This window comes from Polypterus senegalus, chromosome 7 (genome assembly GCF_016835505.1).
Source record: "Polypterus senegalus isolate Bchr_013 chromosome 7, ASM1683550v1, whole genome shotgun sequence".
NCBI classification, from domain to species: domain Eukaryota; kingdom Metazoa; phylum Chordata; class Cladistia; order Polypteriformes; family Polypteridae; genus Polypterus; species Polypterus senegalus.
In genome coordinates this window covers 10,523,480-10,544,633 of record NC_053160.1, presented here as the reverse complement: position 1 = coordinate 10,544,633, position 21,154 = coordinate 10,523,480, and the positions used below count along the sequence as shown (strand labels likewise).

General features: G+C 43.5%; 1 protein-coding gene across 2 annotated transcripts in view; it reads left to right on the top strand.

Annotated features, from left to right (window-relative positions):
• LOC120532321 (signal-transducing adaptor protein 1-like) overlaps window positions 1-18,841 on the top strand; it is a 76,237-nt gene extending 57,396 nt beyond the window's left edge. Inside the window, exons 9-10 of one of the 2 annotated variants that reach the window (XM_039758222.1) lie at window positions 5,422-5,562; window positions 17,637-18,841. In XM_039758222.1, coding sequence (XP_039614156.1) covers window positions 5,422-5,562; window positions 17,637-17,710 — 215 coding nt within the window. In that variant the 3' untranslated portion in view covers window positions 17,711-18,841. The remainder of the gene's footprint in view (window positions 1-5,421; window positions 5,563-17,636) is intronic. The other variant, XM_039758223.1, reaches the window with a different exon arrangement.
• The last annotated feature ends 2,313 nt before the right edge of the window (window positions 18,842-21,154 follow it).

The following is a 21,154-nucleotide window of genomic DNA, read 5'->3' as shown; positions in this document are numbered from 1 at the left end:
ATATATATATATATATACATATCTATACTAATAAAAGGCAAAGCCCTCACTGACTCACTCACTCACTCACTCATCACTAATTCTCCAACTTCCCGTGTAGGTAGAAGGCTGAAATTTGGCAGGCTCATTCCTTACAGCTTACTTACAAAAGTTGGGCAGGTTTCATATCGAAATTCTACGCGTAATGGTCATAACTGGAAGCTGTTTTTCTCCATTAACTGTAATGGAGTTGAGCTCGAAAGCCGTGGGGGGCGGAGTTTCGTGTGACATCATCACGCCTCCCACGTAATCACGCAGTACATAGAAAACCAGGAAGAGCTACAAAAAGCGCTGAAGAAAACATGCATTATATAATTGAGAAGGCAGCGAAACAATTAGAAGTGAGCGAGTGACATATACAACCATATTCATGACTTCTGCTACTTTGGAAACAAAGCACGATGTAAACCTACACTTTAAATTAAGTTCATAGACAGGCTGCCGCTGGCGTTTGTAATTTAGTGCCTGCCCATATAAGGCCGTCCGTCAGCGGCAATCCAATAGCAAACACTGCCTCTAAATATTCACGGGTGAAGGACTGTGCTTATGGAGAGGAAGATTAGATGATCAGGGTGGTGTTTGGCACAAACTCAGCGAAACTGCGAGAGAAACTTTTAAGTGCCGGGTCTTAGCTAACATTAAATACAGCCGTGGACATCGCACGAGATGGCACCAGCACAGCTGGGAAACTTCGATGCATGTACACCGAGCGGCTCACGTGAACTGTCGTAGTGCACAGACAAAAAGCAGCAGTTCCAAAGAGTGCTGAACAAAAAACTAATTACAGAATTGAAAAGGCAGCAAAAAATATGAAGCGTCTGATACATAGAGGCATATTCATAAGTGCAGCTACTGCAGAAACAAAGCACACGGTGGAAAAAGTGAAAGTCCTGCTAAAGGAAGACAGTGTAAAAAAAAACGTACATGCAGTGTGTCACATCTCAGATAAAGAAGAAGACGAGCTGTTTATTGATGCAGTAAGAAACGAATCGATGAATGAAACCTGTCATCTTTACAACGATTGACAAACACGGAATGTAACTTGAACACAACACATCCTCCAAATACGAACCTGTTTGAAAGAAATAATGATAATCAAATCCTTGATGACAGCAACACTCATAACAGTGACAAAACAATTACTGTATATTGACAATCATGTTACGTTATTATTAAAATGTTTCCTTTTCTTTTTCATAACTTCTTTAACACACTACTTCTCCGCTGCGATAAGCGGGTATATATATATATATATATATATATATATATATATATATATATATATATATATACCCCAATCTACATACTCGAATAATGGATACTTTATTCGCAATCAATGATTGTTTTGGTAAAGCCATACTCAGTGTATTCATTAGATGAACGGTAAAAAAGTAAGGGCGAGGGGAGGGTAACTTATTGAGGCACGCAGGCAAAACCACAATAGCACGCGGGCTTGATGTACTGTAGTGCACGTCAACTTGATCTGAATTGCGCGATCACATTTGAAAAAATATTTCTTTTCAAGTTCTATTTAGTCCATATGTGTCAAACTCTAGGCCCACGGGCCACATCCGGCCCGGCGTGTAATTATATCCGGCCCGCGAGATCATTTTATATACTGTATTATTGTTATTAATGGCCCGGTGATATGAAGCGCTGGTAACACGATAAACTACAGATCCCATAATGCAGCGCTTCAGCTGCCTTGCCGAACACTTACCACGTTAATCAAGTCTACCTTATGATGCTGCAAGTTATTGTGAAGCTAGTCCACACGATCCCGAAGAGAAAAGGTGATTCTGAAAATAGAGCCTTTAAAAACCGATGGGAGGCTGAGTATATGTTTACTGAACCCGTGTGTCTCATTTGTGGAGCTAATGTAGCTGTAATTACAGAATTTAATCTAAGACGGCACTATGAGACAAAACAGCAGGGTAACCTGAAAGACCTGAATGCAATGCAGAAGATACAGAAAGCAGAAGAGTTAAAGAAGAATCTGACACTTCAGCAGATGTTTTTACCCGTACAAAATCACAAAGTGATTTCAAGTGAAGCTACTTTTATGGGAGACACAAATGCACCAGTGCAACTTGCCCCACTTTCCCTGTTGCCAAGTAATGTTATACCAAGTCGGCACAACGGTGTTCCCAAATACGCACTTTGCTGATAAACTGAGCGCACAGCGCACTGAGTTCGCACGGCGCTTTGGTGACTTTGAAGAACAAAAAAAGAATTTTGAGTTGTTTCGTAACCCATTTGCTGTCGATGTGGAAACTGCACCTGTGCAGATTCAGATGGAGGTGATTGAGCTGCAGTGTAATGGCACACTGAAGGCAAAGTACGATACTGCAGGGCCCGCACAGTTTATTCACTCCATTCCCGCACAAATGCTCCAGCTCTGTCTACATGCGGCTTGAACCTTGTGCATGTTTGGTAGCACATATCTGTGTGAGAAGCTCATCTCAGTGATAAAGACGAACAAAACAGCACACAGGAGTCGCCTCACTGATGAACACCTGCAGTCCATCCTGAGAATCTCCACAACACAGAACTTCACAGCAAACAGAAACGAACTTGTGGGCAAAAAAAGATGCCAGGCGTCCAAATCTGATAAAATGACATCTGAGCAAAGACAACTGAATGATTTGATTTGTTATTGCTGAAAGGAACACATTTTATTTATGTTTCCAGGTTTTGTTATGCAGCATGTTTATATTTGAATTTGTATAATTTTGACAGGATATATTTTTATGGAGAGCAAAATCTTTTAGGATATTTAAAATTTAAGTTTATTTTTTATATAAAATTACATAAGAGTAAAGAAATTTGAATGTTTGTTCTTTTAACGTTTACTTTATTTCTAACTTGTATAATTTAGACAGGATATATTTTTATGGAGAGCAAAATATTATTTTATATTATATATTTTATATAATATTAAGTTATTTAAGGTTTGTGTTGATTTATTCAGGAATAATATTCCTGTCTGTTTTTATTCATATTTATGTTCAAAAAAGTTAAGTTTTAAAAGTTTTAAAGTTCTAAAAGTTTAGTTTTAGTGTGTTCAATAAATGTTTATCCTGTTCGGCCCGCAACCTAAAGTGTGTTTTGGATTTTGGCCCCCTGTGCAATTGAGTTTGACACCCCTGATTTAGTCGACACAAATATCTTTGGTTGGAATGTAAGGCGAATTTACTCTTTACATTTATATGGTGAAGAAAACTTTATGCAATGATGCCTACATTTAACTTCCATTCCTACCAAAGATATTTCTGCCGACTAAATAAAAATTCCTTCTATTTAAAATTTAAATAGAACTTGAACAGATATGATAGTTCATAATATCCACGCAGACTTGCACGTAAGAGCGGGAGTCATCTGTTTTAACAAGCAGCATATTGCACTGATACGGAATAGCCTGCCCATTTAATTATTTAGGAATGGATAAATAAATTAAGATTTTGTACAAATAATGTTTTTCATTTTTCTTCCTTCATGGATTCTGCCACCCCCAGCAACAGCTGCTCGCACCCCAAAGAGTGTATATATATACACATATATATAATATATGTGTATGTATGTATGTATGTATGTATGTGTGTGTGTGTATATCTATATATATGTTTATATATGTGTGTGTGTATATATATATATATATATATGTATTTGTGTGTATATATGTGTGTGTATGTATATATGTTGTGAACTTGAACCCGGACACAGGCAGACAGACATCTTAAGTTCACCACACACTGTTTATTTACAAATAACGTGTGCCACAAACCTCAGTGCCTCCAGCACCGTTCCCCAATGTCCAGGCCTCACAGTCTCAATGCCTCTCTCTCTCTCCTGGCCACCTCCAGTCCTCTCTCCAGCTCCGTCTCTCTTCCACCCGACTTCCACCAATGACTGGAGGGAGGCTGCCCCTTAAATAGGAACCCGGATTGGCTCCAGCTGCTTCCCGGCATTCCTCCGTAGCCACGCCCCAGTGTGGCGGAAGTGCCGGCTGCGCACCCGGAAGCCGTCCAGGGGGTCCCCTGTCGTCTTGCCCCCAGCACTTCCTGGTGTGGCGGAAGTGCTGGGCTCCAGGGATATCCAGGCCACGGGTCCCTACAGGGCTGGGCTTCCAAGCCCTTTACTCGAGGCCCCCAACATAACCAGGATGGACGCCCCCTCACGGTCTGGAGGAGGCATAAGCCCTCCTCCAGTCGTCCTGGGCGTCCCGGCCGGGATGCCACAATGTGTATATGTGTATATGTATAGATATGTATATATATATATGTTTATATGTGTGTGTGTGTATATATATATATGACAGCAACACTCATCACTCACAACAGTGACAAAACAATTACATTGACAATCATCTTACGTTATTTTCAAGATGTTTCCTTTTCTTTTTCATTACTTCTTTAACACACTACTTCTCCTCTGCGTAAGCGCGGGTATTTTGCTAGTATATATATATATATATATATATATATATATATATATATATATATATATATATATATATATATACTGTATATATATATATTCTGAGTATACTTTATACATAAAATGTATGTTGTCGTACCTTGTATAACTGAATAACCTTTATGGCACAATAAAAATTCAATACACATTTATGGTCACTACAGTATTTGGGTTTAATAATCTTCATGTGGGAAAAGGCTGACTCGCATAAATGAGTAGAGCCGAATAATGCCGTCAAGGAGGAAGCTCTTGGAAGGACTTCTTATGCTTAACGATCGAGTGACTCTCCCTGAACGATGCTTCTGTGTGTCTGCCTTTGCTTTTGAATTCAGCCGAGTGAAAAATGACGGCTGTCCGATTAACTGTAATTTTAGTTCCCTCTCCTTTCTCTTTCTCAGATCGCTTCAGTCAGTTTCGTAGTTTTTATGAACAGTTCGAAAGTGCCTTTCCACATTTTCCTTCTTTGGAATAGCAATGATAGATTGACAGATCAGACAAACGCACTTCGATTGTGACCTTGTGAGTAAAAAATCCTCTTCCAATTCCACATCCAGTCCGTACCTTAACCCCAAACAAATTTTTTTTTAAATCCCTTTTTTAGTCGATATAAATTGGAAGGCTAACTAGATCACTTAGATAGCCGGAGTTTTGCAGTGGCTCACGCGTGTGTGTTAGAAGAAAAGAGGTCTCAGACTGGCCGCCCTGTATGTCAATCAAGTGGCAAATGGCATACGGAGGATATGTGATAGACTAACGTTTAAAAAACTTTTTTTTTTGAATGCAGAGCAGTCTACCTGCACTACCTTTCTGATCTACCGGTCGATCGCGATCGACGCATTGGGCACCCCTGCTTTAAATCAATGTCAACAAGTTAAATACATTTTTTTTGTTGCTTTACTCCATAAGATCTGTTAGATGACCCTCATAAGACAAGACCAACAATGCCACCGAGGTCGACTTCTCAGCAACAGCTTACCCCAAAGGACACACTGATGACTCGAGGGAGGAGTCAAAGCTGCGCTGAGAACACCTACGTCAATGACAACGGTAAGCCATCGGCCCCCCGCTTTGGCATGCAGCACTTTATTTCGTTTAGGGGGGTTTAACTCCCTCTGCATCGATGTTCTCTCCGTGGTGCGTGCAAAACATTTCTTTTCGTGTGGGCAACAAGATTTCGAGCGCCAGTACCAGCAACGCATTTCTGTATAAATCATTAAAACCCATCACATGTAGCATTCGTTACTGAATTAAATATTTAATATTGAGTATTGAAACATGACATGAACTGAATTCACTTTTTTTAATAAAAAGTTCATTTCTTCTCCAAATTTCCATGAATATTCACACAGTTTCTCCTCGAACCTCTCCTGCCTTCTGTAAGTTATAAAGTCCATGAGCTTTCACAAAATGTCCAGAATTTAAAAATGAGTTAAATTCTCATCAAGGGTTTCCAAATTCTCAGCGGTTTCTGCGTTTTCTTTGCTCATTCGCCTAAATCCTCGGTTACAGTCCACGCTTGGGGACTCGAATGAGCGCCACAAGTGTCCAAATGTGACAGCAAGTCCTTGACGTGATTCTGTTCTTTAGTTAATGTAGCCATACAGCTGAAGTCAGACGTTCACATAGTCTTGGGGTGAATTCTTTAAAACTCACTTTTTAACCCTCCACAGATTTTATACTAACAAGCTAGAAATCAGGCGTATTGTTTAAGATGTCATTTTTTGAGTCACTTTGGCCTCCGAGTATTTCACATTTCATTGCTTACATCACAGTTCCAGTGGGTCATATCTGGATCTTCTGCAGTTTAACTTGTAAGGAACACGTGGTGGGATGCTCTGCTCTCCACACTCCACTGGGCCTACACCCACCTGGACAAAGCCAGCACCACTCTCAAGATAATGTTTAGGTGACTCTAACACCATTCTGCCTGATCAACTGGGGAGAAAGCTCAAGGCTTTGGATCTTGATGTCCCTGCAATCTCCTGGATCCCAGACTACCTTAGTTTTGTCAAAGCCAGATGTTGTGAGCTGGAGGGCTGATCGCACCCCAAATAGATACAGACGCCCCTGGGAAAACCACAAACCCTGAAACACTGACTACCACCCTCACATTGTTCCTTATCCTTGCACTATATCGCGTTATACAAGCCTCGCGCGGTAATCCGCCAACTTGTAAGCCTTGCGCAGCCCCTGTCAGTTTTGGAATTGATTGTTTGCTTTTATCTCTCTCCGCTCCTAGCGGAACTGTCATCTCTGACTTGTCATGGAGCACGTTTAAGCTCATGTGTTTGCAGTGTTTGAATAAAAAAAATCCTTCTTGTTTCTACGACCTCCTGTGTCTCTGTGCAAATCTGTGACCCAAGCGTCACAGATCCCAGACTACCTTAGTTTTGTCAAAGCCAGATGTATAAAACACTGCTCAAAAAACTTAAAGGAACCCTTTTTAACGAGAGTATAGCATCAAGTCAATGAACCTTCTGGGCTGTTGATCTGGTCAGTGAAGTAGCAGAGGGGCTTGTTAATCAGTTTCAGCTGCTTTGGTGCACTAGAGGGGCCACAATGAGACGACCCCCAAAACAGGAATGAATGGTTTAACGGGTAGAGGCCACTGACATTTTTCCCTCCTCATCTGCTCTGTCACTCGTTTTGCATTTGGCTACGGTCAGTGTCACTACTGCTAGCATGAGGCCATACCTGGACCCTACAGAGCTGGCACAGGTAGTCCAGCTTCTCCAGGATGGCACATTAATACGTGCCATTGCCAGAAGGTTTGCTGTGCCTCCCAGCACAGTTTAAAGGGCATGAAGGAGATTCCAGGAGACAGGCAGTTACTCTAGGAGAGCTGGACAGGGCCCCTCGTAGATGGTCCTTAACCCATCAGCAGGACCCACCGGTATCTGCTCCTTTGGGCGAGGAGGAACACGATGACCACTGCCAGAGCCTACAAAATGACCTCCAGCACGTAGGCAGGCCACTGGTGTGAATGTCTCTGACCAAACAATCAGAAACAGACTTCATGATGGTGGCCTGAGTACCCGACGTCCCCTAGTGGGCACCGTGGTGCTCAATTGGTATTTGCCATAGAATACCAAAATTGGCAGGTCCACCACTGGCACCCTGTGCTTTTCACAGATGATAGCAGGTTCACCCTGAGCACATGTGACAGACGTGAAACGGTCTGGAGAAGCTGTGGAGAACATTATGCTGACTGTAACATCATTCAGCATGACCGGTTTGGTGGGGGGTCAGTGATGGTCAGTCTGGGGATGCATATCCATGGAGGGACACACAGACCTCAACAGGCTAGACAACAGCACCATGACTGCCATTAGGTATCGGGATGAAATCTTTGGATCCATTGTCAGACCCTATGCTGGTGCAGTGGCTCCTGGTGCACGACAATGCCCGGCCTCATGTGGCGAGAGGATTAAGGAACTGATCCCATTGACTTCAATCCAATAGAACACCTCTGGGTGGAACATTATGTTTTGGTCCATCCGGCGCCTCAGAATGTCCAGAAGCTCAGTGATGTTCAGGTCCAGATCTGGGAGGAGATCCCCCAGGACACCATCCATCGTCTCATTAGGACGTGGTCAGCCATGCATACAAGCACGTGGGGGGGTGGCATACAAACTACTGAGTACGATTTGCGTAATGAAATTTCAGCCAAATGGACTCACCTGCCTGCCTGTCGCATCATTCGGGGTGTCTTTGAGTTCAGCCCTCCCTCTGTCGGTTGATCATTTTCATTTCCATCCTTTTGTTCCTCACACATCACCATATCAGTCCATTGCAGTAGAGAGAGCCAGCAGGATTTTTTTTCCCCCATTGAGATCTGATGTGCCTTTCATTTTTTTGAGCAGACACGCATGGGTTAACTTTGTTTAGAAGTGGGTGGGAACAATTAGACGGCTCACTGAGTGACACATTTCTAAACCAATCCAATGCGTCATGAGGGCGGGGCTCAATGTGGAGGGTGGAGGTTTTGAACTCCAGAGATCAGAGGCCGACATACAGCAGGCGTCTGATTACGATGAACGGTTGAGGTCTACTAAAAATAACCGCATTAGATTTAGAAACGTGTGTCACGTGTGCAGCGAGCTCATTCCACGTTTTAAAAATAAACAGAACCTGTTGCAAGGGAAGAACCTTTCTGTAGCATCACATTATACACTGGCATTCAAAGACAGCAATGGACAAGTTGTAAAATGGGAACGATACATTGTCGCGGGTGCTGTGTGTGTGCCCTGTTGTTCAGTTACGAGGGTAGGAGTCGATGTGAGCCTGACAGAACTGGCAGCTAAATTCATGAAAATAGAAACTGCAAAGTATTCATGTGAAGTAAATACTATGTCAGTTCTTCTTCTTCCTCTTGATATTGTGACATGCAAGTCCCTGTCATGCACCCCAAAACACGAGGCTGAATCTCAGTACTTTAGCACCAGCTTTGTTCAACAGGAGCAACACGGTTATTTATTTCAGCGGGTCTACCATTCTCCTATACACAGACACAGCAATCACGCAGGTTAGTGACCAAGTAATCCCATTCCCTGCATTTATAATATTCCTTACATCACCCATCGACGACAGGCGCTTATAGCGTGACCGCGGTCGGCTTGGATTTGCTTTTGTGACGAGCCACTTTAACGCTGGGAGCCTGCGGTTGCCCTGCTGTCTTCCACAGACGTGTTGATCGTGTTTTGGGACGCTCTTTTGCATGTGTCGTCCCATTTTGGTCGGGGTGAGGCGGGGAGTCCCAAAAGAATTTAGAAACCTTACAATATCTTCCCACATGGAATGTGCCTGGTTGAACCTTCTTCATAGTTTGCTCCTGCACCTCCTCGCCAGTCAGACCCTTTTCTTTCAGATCTTCTTTGACTTTATCCGTTCTCCTCCAGATTGGCCTCCCTTACTTTCTCTTCCCCTGTACTTCCATCACTCTTTTGCCCACATATTCATCGCCTCTCCTCATCACACGTCCATACCACTGTAGTGGGGCTACATTAATAATAGTATGTTTGTGCTGAGTGCGTTTCGTTTCATCATCCCATTTACTGTCCATTATACACTCACCTAAAGGATTATTAGGAACACCTGTTCAATTTCTCATTAATGCAATTATCTAATCAACCAATCACATGCATTTAGGGGTGTGGTCCTGGTCAAGACAATCTCCTGAACTCCAAACTGAATGTCAGAATGGCAAAGAAAGGTGATTTAAGCAATTCTGAGCGTGGCATGGTTGTTGGTGCCAGACGGGCCGGTCTGAGTATTTCACAATCTGCTCAGTTACTGGGATTTTCACGCACAACCATTTCTAGGGTTTACAAAGAATGGTGTGAAAAGGGAAAAACATCCAGTATGCGGCAGTCCTGTGGGCGAAAATGCCTTGTTGATGCTAGAGGTCAGAGGAGAATGGGCCGACTGATTCAAGCTGATAGAAGAGCAACTTTGACTGAAATAACCACTCGTTACAACAGAGGTATGCAGCAAAGCATTTGTGAAGCCACAACACGCACAACCTTGAGGCGGATGGGCTACAACAGCAGAAGACCCCACCGGGTACCACTCATCTCCACTACAAATAGGAAAAAGAGGCTACAATTTGCACGAGCTCACCAAAATTGGACAGTTGAAGACTGGAAAAATGTTGCCTGGTCTGATGAGTCTCGATTTCTGTTGAGACATTCAAATGGTCGAGTCAGAATTTGGCGTAAACAGAATGAGAACATGGATCCATCATGCCTTGTTCCCACTGTGCAGGCTGGTGGTGGTGGTGTAATGGTGTGGGGGATGTTTTCTTGGCACACTTTAGGCCCCTTAGTGCCAGTTGGGCATCGTTTAAATGCCACGGGCTACCTGAGCATTGTTTCTGACCATGTCCATCCCTTCATGACCACCATGTACCCATCCTCTGATGGCTTCTTCCAGCAGGATAATGCACCATGTCACAGAGCTCGAATCATTTCAAATTGGTTTCTTGAACATGACAATGAGTTCACTGTACTAAAATGGCGCCCACAGTCACCAGATCTCAACCCAATAGAGCATCTTTGGGATGTGGTGGAAAGGGAGCTTCGTGCCCTGGATGTGCATCCCACAAATCTCCATCAACTGCAAGATGCTATCCTATCAATATGGGCCAACATTTCTAAAGAATGCTTTCAGCACCTTGTTGAATCAATGCCACGTAGAATTAAGGCAGTTCTGAAGGCGAAAGGGGGTCAAACACCGGATTAGTATGGTGTTCCTAATAATCCTTTAGGTGAGTGTATGTGCGCCAGTAAATGTTGTTCCTGTAAGTGAAGAGGGGAAGGATGATGGAGAGAGACTGCAGCCCCGAGACGGAAATCACCAGTTACATCCGGGACATTTTGTATTTTAAAAAAGAGGAGCCAAGGCGAGAGGGAGCGAGGAGAAAGAGGAGAAAGGAGACAATTTACCCGATCATTTTCAAACTCATCACTGCCGTTTATTGCATCATTCCACTGCTTGCTTTTTCAACCACCGATACGTCGTCATGACAGCCAGAGCTGAGAAATCCCAGGGTTCGGATTCATACCAGCCATTGCCAGGACTTTTCTCGGTGAGGTTGTTTTGTTTTCGGGAAGGAGCACAATAACACTACAGCCAGTATCATAACCGCCGGACTTTATTTTACTTATTTTTCACCACATTTCAATTGCAGTGTTTATCTAATCCGTGTTTGTATTTGTGTTACGTGTTTATGTTTGTTGTTTTGGGGCAAGGGAGGGTCAACGTAAATACAGTGGCACCTCGGTATAAGTCTGCTTTGCAATAAGTCCAACTTGGTATACGTCCTGTTTGGATACGAAAACTTTTGCTTGGTATACGACCTTTGTTTGGAATATGACTCTCGTGCTAGAACACCGCGCACTACCCTTGTTTACCTCTCTCGAGACAAAGCCACAACTGCCCACAAGCGTCAGTACGCGCTATAACTCTGTGAATTTTCACGTGATTATGTGTTTTTTCGCGTAAATTTGAATTGATTGTTGAAAAGTATGAAGGTGGCATGCGTATCCGGGACTTGGCTGCTGCGTACCATATGCCGAGAACGACGGTATCTACAATTGTGAAAAACAAAGACGTTATTAAAAAGTGAAGTTAAATTATTTCATCTAATTGCTTTTATATTTATGTATTTTAGTATTAAGCAGTGTTTAAATTATTTTATACAACCCCATCAATGTATAATATGCCAATAATAGGATTTTTTTTCATGGGAACAGATCAATCATTTTCCCTTTATTTCTTATGGGAAAAATTTGTTTGGTATACGTCCCGCTTTGTATAAATCAAAGGATCTGGAAGGGATTAAGGACGTATACCGAGGTACCACTGTATTTGTATATTCGTGTTCTTTTATAGTAATTAGTCACTGGTGTTTTTGGGATGGGGTGTTTTGTGTGCGCATATATATATTTTTGAATATTTGTTTGTCTTTTCAATTTACAATATAGCCGTGTTTAATTTTCCATATCTGTTACTGTTTTCTGTTTTTTTGTCGTGTCGGGAAAAGTAAGATAACTTGTAAGGAGTACGGCTTGTTACTATAGCTAGAAACCTGAGGTGATCCAAGGAACAAGTCTTGGTAGTGCAGTGGCCGGTCTGGGTAAGGGGTCAGCCATTACACCACTTCAGCCTACGCTCCTGCACTTTCTAAGATGTCTCTCCCACTTTTGTTGTCCCCCTGATTTTCTCATTTCAAATTCTGTCCTTTTTTTGTAACTCCACACATCCATCTTCACATTCTCATTTCTGCCACATCCAACAACTTCTGCTGCTGCTCTCTCCCTTTACTGCTCATGACTCGGCTCCATTGCTGCTGTTACCACTGTCTTCAAAACCTGACCTTTAACCTTTGCCTTAATTCTTCGATCACACAATACTCCCGATAACCTCTTCCAATTGTTACCATCCACGCTGCACTCTATGAGTTATCTCTGCAACTAATTCTCCAGCTTGGCTCTACCGCTGATCATTATCCGCTCTTTTCAGTAGCTCTGCCTGAATCCTGATTATCATTGAACCTCAGATATTCCATCTTCTTCTTCATATTTATCTTCAATTCTAAATCTTCCAAAGTCCGCTCTCCATTCTTCCTACTTCCTCTCCACTTCCTCTTATCTGGTGCTACACAACACAATGTCATCATCACAAAGTCTGCACCAGGGGACTGGTCTTTTATCCTGCGACTCAACACATTCATAACCAGATCACAGAGGTAAGAACTTCAAGAGGACCCCTGGTGCAGACCTCCTTTAATTGGGGTCTTGTCTGTTACCCCAACCCAAGTCCTCACTCCCTCAAACATACCCTGAACAATCCTCACACACTTCTCTGGTCCTCCCCTCTCTCTCTCTTTCATGTACCTTCGGACCCCTCTATTATAAGCCTTCTCCAAACCAATAAACACCACGTGTAACCCTTTCTGTTCTTCTTGATGTTTCTCTATCAGCTGTCCCAATGCAAAGACCACATCAAGTTGTTCATCTCCCGGTTATAAAACCAAACTGCTCCTCCCCTATGGTGGTCTCTTCTCTCTATATAAACCCTTTCTCACACTCGGTCATAAGAACTGCCGTTAAGAAAGCTGAAGAGTCGCAGGTTATGCAGATTTCAGGACTCAAAACACCCGAATCCACAACTCTGCCTAACGTCACCAGCAGAACCACAGCGAGGCTGCACAACATCCACCGCCTGACTGCGCGTTGTGGTGGACGGCCAGGACACCCCGATTATGAAAGGACCGGGGAGAGAGTATTTCCAGGACAGTTTCTCCCCCCGGACTGACAGACTGACAGGGGTCACGGGTCATGAGTATGAGAGCTCAAATCAGCTGGCGCCCATGGCCAACGTCAGGGGGTACATGGACGCTTTTAGGGCCCTGTTTGGCTGCACTTCCACCACACCAGGAATTGCAGGCAGAAGAAGCTCATTGGGCACAAAGGAGCCGGTCGCCAGAGTCAGGAGGAAGAGGACAAGGCCTGAGGAGGAGTGAAGGTGGAAGGACTGGTGGCAAGAGGGACCGTGTTGTGTTGGTGATTCGTTCACGGTGCTTAACTGTTAATAAACTGTGTGCTGTGTGTCCTGCCTGTTTGTGTCGGGGATAAGGTGGCTGTACGTGCCCTGGGCATCACAACGTCTAAAAGGGTAACTTCAGAAATGTAACATTACTGTCAAATTGGAAATGCAAACACGTCCTGACAAAATAGCTGCAGTGTTTTAAAACGTTTTATATCCACAGATCTCATCTAAACTGTATGTGCTGTTGTTATGACATATAGTGACGCAACAGTCAAAATGACAGAAAGATATCGTAGCAGACGGAGGCACTTCTCAAACAGTAGCTGCGGTGGTCCCCATGTGTGCCTCGTCTCCACTGTTGCAGCGCTCATCACACCATGCACATTAATTATTAAGCTCCTAACTGGATAACACACAAGTTTTAGCTTTTTATTTCCTCTCTGCGTCAAGTCTTTTGTTCTGTTACATCTGATCTCTCCCTGACAGCCCCATTGTTTCGTTTAGTGCGTGGACTAAAGGAATAAGCGGCTGGCTTTTTAGGAAGAGGCCCTGTGTGTGTAGTGTTTGCAGTGCTGGATTTTGCTGCTACTCCCTACACACCCAGATTTGACAATACAAGTCTGGCCCCACCAGACTACCTGACCAACAGACAGCTGTCTGTCAGGCTGAGGGACTGTGTGTGTCACAAATGGTGGAATTGTCCCGTCTCCCTTCCAGCACAATACCAGCGCTTGCCACCCACAGAAATTTTCAGATGACTCCTCCATCATAGGCTGCATTAATAATGGAGACAATGAAGTAATTAATGGAATCCCTGGTTCATCTGAGCAAAATTAAAACTCGATATAAGTTAGCTTACATTTTCAAAATATGAGGGACTTTCAAAAAGTTTCCACACTTTCGTATTTAAGTTGGAAATGGTGAAGGCAGGAGGAGTAGTAATTGGGCATTAAAAAGTTGGTACGACGCTGGGAAAATTGCATCACCAAGGAAGGTGATGATGAAGAAAAGTGATGTCATTTGCTTTTGAAATTCTTAATACGTAGATAAAAAAAAAAAGTGCGGAAACTTTCTGAACGTCCCTTGTATTAAGATTTTATACCCAAGGACACTTCCTTTGTAGTCAAGTTCAATCATCTTCTAGGCGCTAGGCTGTGAGCAACTGCAGCAGGCCTGATCCAAGCACCTCACTAAACCTTCTAATCGGTATTGATCAATGGGCAGTGTGAACAAAGGTCAGGGGCTCCATCTGTGGACAGCTTATGACCAGCACTTATTGGGAATTTCTTATTCATGGGGAACAATTGCAAGTCCATCATGAATGGGTTTCAATGGCTTACTCACGCCTCTTGGCACCAAGTAGACCCTTTCAGTGTAGCACATGTGCAGGGCATTTCAATCCTGTTACTGCTCAATCTCTCCAAATTTTTTCTTTCTGCAGCAAATGGTCACGAGTTGGAGTGATGAGACTGCGGATGTCGTAAACTGGGTTACACTACAGATAAGTGAATCTGTGGTAGCAGAATCCAAACATAGCGAGGATTTGTTGTGTTTCATGTATTTAGATCGGTCCCATGTCTGATCACAATAATACCTTATGCAGACCACCACTCCAGGGTTCACTTGATAGCACACAGAAACTAACTTTTCCAAAGGGTCTTGATTAGGCTGTTTTGATCCGCACCAGAGTGGGGTTGGCATGTTCACATCTACAGTTCGGTCCATAAATATTTCGGACAGAGACAACTTTTTTCTCATTTTGGTTCTGTACATTACCACAATGAATTTTAAATGAAACAACTCAGATGCAGTTGAAGTTCAGACTTTCAGCTTTAATTCAGTGGGTTGAACAAAACGATTGGCCACTAAAGGATTATTTGAACACAATCCCTTCATTTCAGGGGCTCAAAAGTAATTGGACAAATTAAATAACTGGAAATAAAATGTTCATTTCTAATACTTGGTTGAAAACCCTTTGCTGGCAATGCCAGCCTGAAGTCTTGAACTCGTGGACGTCACCAGATGCTGGGTTTCCTCCTTTTTAATGCTCTGCCAGGCCTTTACTGCAGCGGCTTTCAGTTTGTGGGCCTTTCTGTCTGAAGTTTAGTCTTCAACAAGTGAAATGCCTGCTCAGTTGGGTGAAGATCAGGTGACTGACTTGGCCATTCAAGAATTTTCCACTTCTTTGCTTTAATAAACTCCTGGGTTGCTTTGGCTGTATGTTTTGGGTCATTGTCCATCTGTATCATGAAACGCCGCCCAATCAATTTGACGTCATTTAGCTGGATTTGAGCAGACAGTATGTCTCTGAACACCTCAGAATTCATTCGGCTGCTTCTGTCCTGTGTCACATCATCAATAAACACTAGTGTCCCAGTGCCACTGGCAGCCATCACACTGCCTGACTCCACCATGTTTTACAGATGATGCTTTGGATAATGAGCTGTTCCACACCTTCTCCATACTTTTTTCTTGCCATCATTCTGGTAGAGGTTGATCTTGGTGTCATCTGTCCAAAGAATGTTTTTCCAGAACTGTGCTGGCTTTTTTAGATGTTCTTTAGCAAAGTCCAATCTAGCCTTTCTATTCTTGAGGCTTATGAGTGGCTGGCACCTTGCAGTGCACCCTCTGTATTTACTTTCATGCAGTCTTCTCTTTATGGTAGACTTGGATATCGATACACCCCTGAGAGTGTTGTTCACTTGGTTGGCTGTTGTGAAGGGGTTTCTCTTCACCATGGAAATGATTCTGTGATCATCCACCACTGTTGTCTTCCGTGGACGTCCAGGTCTTTTTGTGTTGCTGAGTTCACCAGTGCTTGCTTTCTTTCTCAGGATGTACCAAACTGTAGATTTTGCCACTCGTAATATTGTAGCAATTTCTCGGATGGGTTTTTCTGTTTTCGCAGCTTAAGGATGGCTTCTTTCACCTGCATGGAGAGCTCCTTTGACCGCATGTTGTCTGTTCACAGCAAAATCTTCCACATGCAAGCACCACACCTCAAATCAACTCCAGGCCTTTTATCTGCTTAATTGATAAGACATAACGACGGACTTGAACACACCTGCCCATGAAATAGCCTTTGAGTCAATTGTCCAATTACTTTTGAGCCCCTGAAATGAAGGGATTGTGTTAAAAACTACTTTAGTTGCCTCACATTTTTATGCAATCGTTTAGTTCAACCCACTGAATTAAAGCTGAAAGTCTGCACTTCAACTGCATCTGAGTTGTTTCATTTAAAATTCATTGTGGTAATGGACAGAACCAAAATTAGAAAAAAGTTGTCTCTGTCCAAATATTTATGGACCTAACTGTACTTAAACGAAGTAGGCTTTCAGGGAAATCGCACCAAATGAAATAGGGGTGAAAACGCTTTAAGGGTGTGTTTTACTCAGAATCCTTCACACATAAATTCAGTTAAAAGACGCACTCTGGACACCCGGGAGGTCGCAGCTAAGAAGAACATTAAAATGAAACCAAATGCCATTAAGAACAACAATGTACATCCTCTCTCTGGCACAACAACACTAAGGACTTTCAGACAACGAATTATTTAGCAGAAGTGAGTCAAGAAACATGACGGGGGCTCCTTTATATCAACAGCAACATGCATGTATAGCACTGAACTGGGACTGCCAAGGCAGAAGTTTTCTTTTTAATGTTCTTGTTTTATAGTCATTCCAGTGTGTGTTCAGACCAAAGCGTATGTGCATATTTATTTGTTCATTTACTTACTTATCTGCCTATGTATGTATTTATTTAAAGAGCTTCTGTAAAAAGCCAAATTTTCCCCTGGGGACAAATAAAGTTCTATCATATAGTGCCCTTCACATCTATCTTCTATTATATAGTGCCTTTCATGTCTATCTGTTGATCATATAGTGCCCTTCACATCTATCTTCTATTATATAGTGCCTTTCATGTCTATCAGTTGATCATATAGTGCCCTTCACATCTATCTATCTTCTATTATATAGTGCCTTTCATGTAAATCTGTTGATCATATAGTGCCCTTCACACACATCTATCTATCTATCTATCTATCTAACTGACACATTTTTCTGTTTTAGATGCACGTGGTGATTTCGTACAGGAACTACAAGGGAAGTTCCAGAGAAGGAGGTGGACTCAATGGCAGCACTAATAGAAACCGCAAACGTGGACCGTCACTAAAGGGGTCATCAATGCACAAGACCAGTGTGTATATAGCGTCTTTCACTGTGACTCCCTTCCCGGTACAATGCCACTTTGTTAAAATCCCACTTGCATTTTATCTTTGTCTGTCTCAATGTGTCATATCACAGATTTTTTTTTGTTGAAAGTTCTATTTTATGTACAGCTGAATAATGATAATTGACAAAATGTTATAAAATCACATCATAAATGGAATAAGACTGCTTTTTGATTTGTTAAAAAGTGTGTCTTTACTCTCAGATTAACTACGTCGTAATGCCGAGTGGTGCAGTACGGCGTTGTCATGAGTGGATGTATGTGTATTCATTTATATCTCAGCTTAACAACTTTTTCCATTGACAGTTTAACATTTCTTTCAGAATTTAGGGTTCCTGGCGTGTGTTATTTTACTTTAATTTCATGGCTAAGTTAAATATTTCAATAGTTATTATTTTTACCGTGACACCATGTTGGTTTCCGATGGCCACCACAGCTTTGGTCTTGGGTCGTCGGGAGGCAGATCTGAGCTACTCACTAGAAGTCACCCTGGCATTTGTCATCGTTCATGATGGTATTTAAACCCGTCTTCAGTGCAAGTAATCATCGGAATTCCTGAAAACAAAACTAACAACAACGATAACAACAGAACATATGACTAACGACAGTTGTCTCATACTTTACACGTGTCTTTTGTTTTCAATCTCACAGGATTCTTGTTTTTTTTTTTTTTTCAGTTTGTATTACTGGGATTAGACATTCCTCTCTGGTTGCTTTATCGGCGATGAATTCTTACTATGTCTCTATTTATAAAATTGATAAAATCCTATTTATCCCCTCCAGGTGACGCTCTCTTGCAGCACTTTTAGCCACAGGCTCATTCCACCGCGGTGTGCCAAGAAGAGCCTCTGGGGGTCTTTGCTACCCACTGCTGTCAAGCAATTCAATGCCTCCACCCGATGTACTTATCTTAATTTATTTATTCCTTCATTGACTGTATTATTTGTGCTGCAAGTCTGTATCCTCATTTTTAAATTGTTTCTGCTGCTATATACATCTGAACGTCCCCAATGGGATTAATAAAGTAGATCCAAACTATTTCGCACTTTCCTGTCCTGCTCCGATCCTTTTCCACTTTCTTTTTACTGTCTGCCCGGCCGTCCGTATGGTGGTGTGTGTCAGAGTTCAAATGTTTTTCATGTCAATAGTACTCAAAATGTTTTGGACTAAAGTCCACTTCGCCAAAGTCAAGTGTAACAGCAGACCACTTGAGCCTGACAATTTATGTGAAAAATACTAAGATTTTAAATTTTACTTATTCATTTCAAATCTTTTCTCACTCACAGACTGGATGTGGCAGAGCAATACTGCTGCCAGATTTGGATTCAGCACCCATCCATCTATCCATCCTCTTCCGCTTATCCGAGGTCGGGTCGCGGGGGCAGCAGCTTAAGCAGAGAGGCCCAGACTTCCCTCTCCCCGGCCACTTCTTCCAGCTCTTCCAGGAGAATCCCAAGGCGTTCCCAGGCCAGCCAAGAGACATAGTCTCTCCAGCGTGTCCTGGGTCTTCCCAGGGGCCTCTTCCCTGTTGGACGTGCCCGCAACACTTCACCAGGGAGGCATCCAGGAGGCATCCTGATCAGATGCCCGAGCCACCTCATCTGACTCCTCTCGATGCGGAGGAGCAGCGGCTCTACTCTGAGCCCCTCCTGGATGACTGAGCTTCTCACCTTATCTTTAAGGGAAAGCCCAGACACCCTGCGGAGGAAACTCATTTCAGCCGCTTGTATTCGTGATCTTGTTCTTTCGGTCACTACCCATAGCTCATGACCATAGCTGAGGGTAGGAGCGTAGATCGACTGGTAAATTGAGAGCTTTGCCTTACGGCTCAGCTCCTTTTCACCACGACAGACCGATGCAGAGCCCGCATCACTGAGGACGCCGCACCGATCCGCCTGTCGATCTCACGCTCCATTCTTCCCTCACTCGTGAACAAGACCCCGAGATACTTGAACTCCTCCACTTGGGGCAGGACCTCTCCCCCAACCCTGAGAGGGCACTCCACCCTTTTCCGGCTGAGGACCATGGTCTCGGATTTGGAGGTGCTGATTCCCATCCCAGCCGCTTCACACTCAGCTGCGAACCGATCCAGAGAGAGAGCTGAAGATCACAGCCTGATGAAGCAAACAGGGCAACATCATCTGCAAAAAGCAGTGACCCAATCCTGAGTCCACCAAACCGGACCCCTTCAACACCCTGGCTGCGCCTAGAAATTCTGTCCATAAAAGTTATGAACAGAATCGGTGACAAAGGGCAGCCCTGGCGGAGTCCAACTCTCACTGGAAACAGGCTCGACTTACTGCCGGCAATGCGGACCAAGCTCTGACACCGGTTGTACAGAGACCGAACAGCTCTTATCAGGGGTCCGGTACCCCATACTCCCGGAGCACCCCCCACAGGATTCCCGAGGGGCACGGTCGAATGCCTTTTCCAAGTCCACAAAACACATGTAGACTGGTTAGGCAAACTCCCATGCACCCTCCAGGACTCTGCTAAGGGTGAAGAGCTGGTCCACTGTTCCGCGACCAGGACGAAAACCACACTGTTCCTCCTGAATCTGAGGTTCGACTATCTGACGGGGATTCAGCACCCTCACATCTACACTCACCTAAAGGATTATTAGGAACACCATACTAATATGGTGTTTGACCCCCTTTCGCCTTCAGAACTGCCTTCATTCTACGTGGCATTGATTCAACAAGGTGCTGAAAGCATTCTTTAGAAATGTTGGCCCATATTGATAGGATAGCATCTTGCAGTTGATGGAGATTTGTGGGATGCACATCCAGGGCACGAAGCTCCCGTTCCACCACATCCCAAAGATGCTCTATTGGGTTGAGATCTGGTGACTGTGGGGGCCATTTTAGTACAGTGAACTCATTGTCATGTTCAAGAAACCAATTTGAAATGATTCGAGCTTTGTGACATGGTGCATTATCCTGCTGGAAGTAGCCATCAGAGGATGGGTACATGGTGGTCATGAAGGGATGGACATGGTCAGAAACAATGCTCAGGTAGCCCGTGGCATTTAAACGATGCCCAATTGGCACTAAGAGGGCCTAAAGTGTGCCAAGAAAACATCCCCCACACCATTACACCACCACCACCAGTCTGCACAGTGGTAACAAGGCATGATGGATCCATGTTCTCATACTGTTTACGCGTAATTCTGACTCTACCATTTGAATGTCTCAACAGAAATCGAGACTCGTCAGACCAGGTAACATTTTTCCAGTCTTCAACTGTCCAATTTTGGTGAGCTCGTGCAAATTGTAGCCTCTTTTTCCTATTTGTAGTGGAGATGAGTGGTACCCGGTGGGGTCTTCTGCTGTTGTAGCCCATCCGCCTCAAGGTTGTG